At 61.0% G+C, this 7,409-nt stretch overlaps 1 protein-coding gene across 1 annotated transcript; it reads left to right on the plus strand.

Annotated features, from left to right (window-relative positions):
• Position 1: 1 nt before the first annotated feature.
• KIAA1024 (KIAA1024 ortholog) lies at positions 2 to 5,548 on the plus strand (the record flags this gene model as incomplete). Its single annotated transcript, XM_023520036.1, has 2 exons — positions 2 to 1,492; positions 5,147 to 5,548. Coding segments are annotated over 2 exons (1,893 nt in total), but the record flags the coding sequence as incomplete, so codon positions are not given.
• Positions 5,549 to 7,409: the final 1,861 nt, after the last annotated feature.

A 7,409-nucleotide genomic window follows, 5' to 3' on the forward strand; every position in this document is an offset into this window, starting at 1 on the left:
CAATCTGATGGCCGTGTCCCCTGGCTTGGCTGGCCGCGCTCACGAGGCAGAGGGGGCGCGTGGGGAGCCCCAGAGCCGGAAGGAGCCCCACAAGACACCCTTCTTTAATCACAGCTTCGAGATGCCCTACAGCAGCCAGTACCTGAATCCCGCGTGCTCCCCCGTCCCTGACAGAAGGCGGGCGAAGCATGAAAGCTTAGACGACCTTCAGGCCTCCACGTACTTTGGACCCACTCCCGTGACGGGGACCCAGGACGCCAGGCGCTGTCCGGGGAGGCCCAGCAAGCAGACGCCGTGGCCGGCCAAAAGCTGGAGCCTAAACGCGGAAGAAGTCCCTGACTTCGAACGGTCCTTTTTCAACAGGAACCCTTCCGAGGAGAAGCCGCGCTACCCAAGTCCCAGCGGCCAGTCGCCCAGCTTCCCAGCCCCGGACCGGCGCCCGGCTTACCTCACGCCACAGGATCCACAGCCGATGCGCCCCGTCGGCTACGTGGCAAAACCCGGCGGGCTCAAACCTAAAGAGATCTCAGCCCCCGCCGACCTGGAGAAGCACGAGCCGGTCAAAAAGTTCAAGGACAAGAGCATCGGCTGCACGGGCGGGCAGCTCAGCTCAGACACCAGCAGCGTGGGCACCCAGACCGAGCAGCACGTGCCGGAGCCCAAGAAACGCAGGGACCTGTGTGCCTCGGGGCAGGGCAAGTACACGAAGCAGTCCGATGACGACTCGGAAATCGTCAGCGATGACATCAGTGACATTTTCCGATTTCTTGATGACATGAGTATCAGTGGCTCGACAGGAGTGATACAGTCATCCTGCTACAACAGCACGGGGTCCTTGTCCCAGCTTCACAAGTCGGACTGTGACAGTTCACCAGAGCACAACATAGTGAAAATCGCCAACGGGCTTCCCGGCAGCAAGGGAGAAAAGGGAAACCGGCCTGAAAGCAGCCACCACTCGGAAGAGGAGCTGAAGACCAGTGTGTGCAAACTGGTGCTCCGGATCGGCGAAATCGAACGGAAGCTCGAATCACTGTCGGGCGTCCGCGAGGAAATCTCCCAGGTGTTGGGCAAACTGAATAAGCTGGATCAGAAGATGCAGCAGCCTGAGAAGGTGAGCGTGCAGGCAGATCTGAACTCCTTGACCAGCGAGGCTCCATCCGACGAGAGCGCCTCACCCCGGGTGTTCCGTGCACACAGCGGCTCCCACGGGCCCAAACTGGAGAACAGCGCCGACTGGTGCTGCTCAGATGCCAGCGGGAGCAACAGCGAGAGCCTTCGCGTCAAGGCCTTGAAGAAAAGCCTCTTCGCCAGGCCGTCCTCGAGGTCGCTGACGGAGGAGAACAGTGCCACGGAATCCAAAATCGCCAGCATCTCCAACTCGCCCCGGGACTGGCGTACCATCACTTACGGCAACCGCGTGGGCCTCGGCGAGGACGAGGCCAAGGACGGGGGCCCTGGCGAGAGCAAGGACTGGCATCGGAAGCCCAAAGAGGTAACTTAAACTCGAGCCCGCCTTCCCGGGCAGCGTGGCGCACTCCCGAGCGTCGATTGTGACAGCTGTCCTGCCCGGTCTGGCGGGCCTCTCGCGCTAGGCCGCCGGGACGGCGCGGGCAGGCGGTTGGGCGGGTGGCGGGGAGGAGCACAGGACTGCGGGGCTGCCGACGGGAAAGGGCGGTTCGGGCGCCGGACGAGGGTGCGGGCCCAGGCCGTCACAGAGTGGGGCGTGGGCAGAGCAGGACGTGGCAGCAAGGGCGTCGCTGTCCTTTCCGAAGCAGCAGGGCGCGGGTGAAGGACGGGGCGGGTGGCGTGAAGCGTGCGGGCTCACACGTCCCTCCACGGACTCCGCTGCGGGCATGGCGCTGCTTTTCAGCAGCCGGGGCGTTTGCACCGTGAGATCGATAGATGAGGCGTCGGGCAACTGTTCCCAGTCACACCGCCCACGGCCGCGGCTCTAAGACGCTGTCCTCCTCCGCTTCGTAGTTTTGTCCTGCACGGTCTCAGGACCCCGGGCGCTTGTGCATCTTTCTAGCTGACGTCCCCTGACTGTCCTGGAGGGAGCGCACACCCCCCCAATCCCTCTCGTCTCGTGTCCCCCGAAGCGAGGAGGGCTGTGTCGGGGGGCCGTGTGGCTGCTCTTCCTCATTCTGACTGGGTTCCACGTGAGCCCTTTCTGGCTGAAGCGGTACGATTTCAGTCTGTTGCTTATCTCGTTCCCTCCCCTGATTTCAAAGGCCGGGGGACAGACCAGGGGCCTCCGCGGTCTCAGAGGACCGAGCCGTCGGGAGGGAAGGTGGTGGGGGCTGCACGCACGCACAGCCAGAAGAGGAGGCTGGCTGCTCCAGTGGATCCAAGAAGGAAAAGCTTGGGAAACTGGGCTCTAAGGATGTTTTCGGGGTCCCAAGTTGGGGAAAAGACTAAATTTAAAACCTGACTTTTTTTCTGATCCCAAGGAAACCTCTGCTGTCTGTGCTGGCCACCGCTCTGTCCTCTGTAGCCACTTTTTGAGAGAGAGCAGAGTGTAGTCTATGCCACTGCTCTGAGGAGAGGTCCGGCCCCGGTCCCTCTCCTCCGGTCACTGTCGCTGTCCCCGAGCTGCTGGCATCGGCCAGCTGTCTGGTGCCCTGAGTCTTGGTGAGCACTGAAAAGTAGCCATGTAGAGGACTCAAAAGGTTAGGGGCTTCGACGGAAATATCAAGTTCACTGAACTCGCCAGGACTCCAATCTATGCCATGCCAAATCCTCGTAGAACCAACAGAAACAGCCAGAAGCTTAGGAAAGATCTTGCAGTGCCGAGCCCAAAGTCGCTAATTTTTGGCCCGAGTCATTCTCACTTTGTCACCTCCTGTGACCTCATTTCTCCCTCCTGGTAGACAGTGCTCGTCAGCTCTGGGCGGGTGACCAGCCCCGCCTGCCGTCCAAGCTTTGGTCCCACATCCACGCTGCTCATGGCCAGTTCCCCAGATGTCCACCCACGTGTCAGAAGGTCCCAACCAGGCTTTTCTGTTCCTTCAGAGCCAGTGTCTCCTCCCCCTTTCCCCATTTTGTCACTTCCCTGAGCCGAAGAGGCTGCTCTGGTCTGTGACCGCTCACATCTGGTTCAGCACCAGACCCTGTGGGTCTGTCCTCTCTGTGGGTTGCACCTCTGCCTCCCTCTCCGTTTAAACCGCGCCCCCTCCACGCAGCCGAGGCCCTTAGCTCGTCCCAGCTGGGATCTGGGCACAGTTATGGGGTCTCCCCCCTCATGTCCCCAGCTTCCACGCCATCTCATGGACCTCTGCTGCACGCACGGCCCTAAACTTCCGCTCTGGGCATGCGGTGCCAGGCCTTTCAGACCCCGTGAAGTCCCTGTCCCCTCAGAAGGAACGCTCTGGTCCCCCAGACAGGGCCGTGCTCAGATCTGATGAGCCGTCAGAAATGCCACGCTCATGCGCCTGTGACCAGTGCTGAGCGTCCCGCAGGGCCAGGCCCCACGCCTCCGTCCGGCCTCTCCTCCCGGGTTCGTCCATCAAGACGTTTTGTCCCCTTCTCCGTGCTGACCTGGGTCCCAGGTTCCCATCGAGGCCTCTTAATGCATCGGCCTCTGAAATCCTTCCGAGGTTTTAGCGCTGCTCCGATGTCTGGCCCTCAGTCCCATCTGTTCAGACACAGGAGATACCTGTGAATTCTTCAGAGCCTGTCCGCGTGTGTCCTGACTGCCACGTTGGACACGGTGCCTCGGCAGAGGAGCAGGGGGCGGGCGTGTGTGCAGGGAGGTTCCCTGTCTTAGAAATGGGGACAGGCTCAGACCCTGACTCTGCTGCTTCCTGGCTGCGTGACGCCAGGTCAGTCTCTTACCCTCTCTGACCTGAGCTTCGCATACATAATGGGGACAACAGTGGCTACGTCCCAAGGCGTGGGATGTTGTGGGGAGGGTGAACCGAGATGAGGCCCGATCCGCACTGAGCACAGCCAGCCCTCGAGGGCCTGTAACTGTGGCGGTGGCTGCTCTGGTCCTTATCATTGGCGTCTGCCCTGCCCCCCAGATCTGGGTGGCGGGGCTCATGCCATGGGCAGCTCTGCGGGTTTTGGGGCACCGTGATGAGCAGGATGAACGGAATCGGTGCTGCCTCTCAGAAGGTACTTGGCTTTGATGAGTTAGAAAGTAGGAGGTGGTCTCGATTTTTCTTCGGGTCTGGCAGAGTTCACCCTGCTTTTTCTGCAGCCGTGGTGGTCTGGAAGCCTTAAAGGGTGTGCGGTCTGGGCCTACGCTTCTGTTCCCAGCCTGCGTGAGATGCACGTGCATGTGCACACACACACACACGCACTCATACACACTCACACGCATGCACACACGCACTCACGCGCACACATGCACACATGCACGCACACGCATGCACGCACATCCTCGTGCGCGCGTGCACACACACACGCACGTTTGCCCACACGAGACACCTTCACTCACTCTCCTCTCTTACTCGTCAGCACTCACCTGCGCTCACGTCTCGTGGTCCCTCCCCCTGCACTGCTCACACACACACCCCCTTCTGCTCTGCCTTCCCTGCATGGCTTCATGTCGCTGCTGTCAGCCCCTCTGACAAATATCGGTGCAGTGCCTTCCACTTGGGGGAGCGATTTTTCCGGAGCGAGGGGTTAGGAGAACACCTTCCTACCTGCACACTGCACTCGATCTTGAAGGCCATGCACGTGTCTCTGGAGGCTCCCGACATGTGTTTTCTGGCTTGGCTTCTCCCTTGCAGAGTAGCAGCGTGTTTCCAGAGGGCTCTTGGAGAGAGAGTCCCACGTGTCACTCCTTGGTATCAGGTAGAAGCTAGAAAAAGGAAGAGAGGCAGAGATGGTGAGCAGAGATTGTCTGCAGCCAGGTGCTGAGGCTCCGGCTCCTGGTGGCTGTGTGCTCGGGGCAGGTCACTAACCCTCTCTGGGCCCCACCTCCCGGGAGGCTTGGTGACAGCGGTGCCAGTGTGAGGCTTGGACAGGACATGGGCTCCCGGCACGCGGGGCTTAGCTCATGTTCGCACTGTCACGGTCACAAGCTAGCCCTGGACACTGCGGCCAGCACAGGCGCGTGTCCTCGGTGCAGCGCTGCGGCTGCCGCCCCCGGGAACCCGGCGGGTCCGTGCACCTTTCTGCTCTTCTGTGCCCCCTGCAGGCGGCGGACAGGCAGTACGACGTCCCCCCCCAGCACCGCCTGCCCAAGCAGCCCAAAGACGGCTTCCTGGTGGAGCAGGTGTTCAGCCCGCACCCACACCCCGCCTCCGTCAGGGCGCACGGGAACAACCCCCTGTACACCAACATGCGGCGGACCGAGCTGGCCGAGGTGAAGCGCGGCCCACCCTCCTGGACCGTTGAGGACTTCGCCCGGAATGCGGGCGACAAGGGCAAGCTGACTGCCCTGGACCTGCAGGTGAGCCTCTGGCGGTGCCGGGTGTGGTGGTGGGGGGGGAGCCCAGGGCACTGGGCGGATGCAGGAGGGGACCACGGTGGCCGAGACCGGCCTGTGCCCACATCACCGAGCTCCCTGGCCCCACCGCGCAATTCTGAACTTGAATGAATCAGAACGGAGAGCCGGACGGGGGCGCCGCTGTCTTGTCATCAGCTCGTGCACGCCTCCGTGCTGCGTTGGCTTTGGCCGTCGTTTGCTGACGATATGTTTCAGACTCCGTACTGAGTGCAGGCTCTCGCGTCTGCGCACAAGACCTGCGCCGGACTGTTCCGTGAAGCACGAGCTGACTGCCCCTTCCACACGCAGCACGTGGGAGAAGCCCATGTGGGAGCCGAGCTACGGGCAGGTTTCCATAGGGAGCGGCCCCAGGTGAGAGCCGCCCCGAGCTCCGCGAGTGCGGCTGTGCTGGGGGCGTGTGGTCTGCTCACCGCCGGGCCGGGCTGGGCTGGGCTGTGCCCACACTTCCATCGTGGTGGCCGCTCTCCCTGGTCCCGTTCCTGCTGCCTCCATCTGTGTTTGTCACTGCTGGAGCACAGGAAGCACCTGTCCCCACCTGTGGCCTTAGTTTTGTGGGCGTCGAGGCCACAGTCCCCATGGGGCCAGACTGACCACGCTGGGTTCCAACCCCGGGCACCCCGGCCGTGCTCACCTGGACCCATCCCCTCACTGGCCTGAGCTTCGGGCTCCTCACCCGCTGAATGGGCAGAATGACATCCACGCTGCAGGGTGGCTGTGAGAAGTGACAGGGCCCGCATTAAGCTGAGAGGCATTTAGGGGCCGATTAAAGGACGCAGAGATCAGTCGACTGGGCAGGGTGCTTTGGACGGCAGTCTCTCACTGCCGGGCGTGGTGGCCTGGAGGCAGGAGCTGCGACGGTGCCCTTTGGTTTTCGGATGAGGACATCGAGGCCCCAAGAAGCTCAGTAGGTTGCCCTGCCCATGTCGGATGAGTCTGCATTCACCTTGGACCCCCCGAGCGAGTCTTCCACTGCCCTTCCACCCGCCCCCCGCTTCTTCTGTTGGTCAGAGTGTAGTGGGGTCACGTCCCCAAAATGACTGCAGTGACACGCGTTTACACTGGGCCCTGCGTGACGGCGAGCGTGGGCCAGGGCACGTGTCAGGGGCTCTGGCCGGCCCCTGACAGGGAGCTTGTGGTGGCAGACACTCCTCGCATGGTCTGATCCCGTGTGTACTGCATGTCACTTGTCCCTTTAGGCCACTTCCTCTCCTGTCACCGTCCAGCTGGCAAGGGTTGGATTCTCGTGCAGGTGGGTTCCTGTGCAGCTTTGCCGTGGTGTCTCACGGTGTCACATGGAGCTCCGTGGGCGTTGGCATATCACGGAGGTGTGTCTGCTGGAATAATCAACGTTTTGCCAGGCTCACGATGACCTCGGAAGGGTCGGGTTAGATGCCTGAGTCGGAGATGGAAAAACATCTTTTTAAAGTTTGGGGATTTAAAGTTCGGGGGAAGGAGGCTGAGACATTTGGCCCCTACAGATTCATGCCGCTTTAATGTGGCAATAGTTATAGATGGAAAAGCAAAATTATAAAAAATAAAGGTAGAGCCTCGGATTAGAGAGCTTCAGGTGACATCAGGTATAACTGCTTTTATGTGACACGTATTGTTAAATGCTCGTCACGGAATGAGCACGCTGCCTTCCTTTACGGAAACAGATGATAAACATCCCAGGGAATGGGCGTCACGGGCCGGGCAGGTTAAATGCGATGTTTCTCCTGCGGGCAGTTCATTGATCCGGGGAACCCGGGCGACAGATGTCGCGGGGTCTCCCTCCGGGAACGGGCACCTGGTGTGGGGACAGTCGGCCGTGCAGCTGCAGACCTTGGCATTAAGCAGTGGCCTGTGCTGCTCAGAAGGGTGTTTGAAATTGAAATATTTCATGTTTCGTTTGCACTGCTTATCCGGGAGGTGCCCTTTAATTTCCAGTAGATGCTTTTCTGAGGAACCGGGG

This window comes from Pteropus vampyrus, unplaced genomic scaffold, assembly GCF_000151845.1.
Source record: "Pteropus vampyrus isolate Shadow unplaced genomic scaffold, Pvam_2.0 Scaffold245, whole genome shotgun sequence".
In the NCBI taxonomy this organism is placed as follows: Eukaryota; Metazoa; Chordata; class Mammalia; order Chiroptera; family Pteropodidae; genus Pteropus; species Pteropus vampyrus.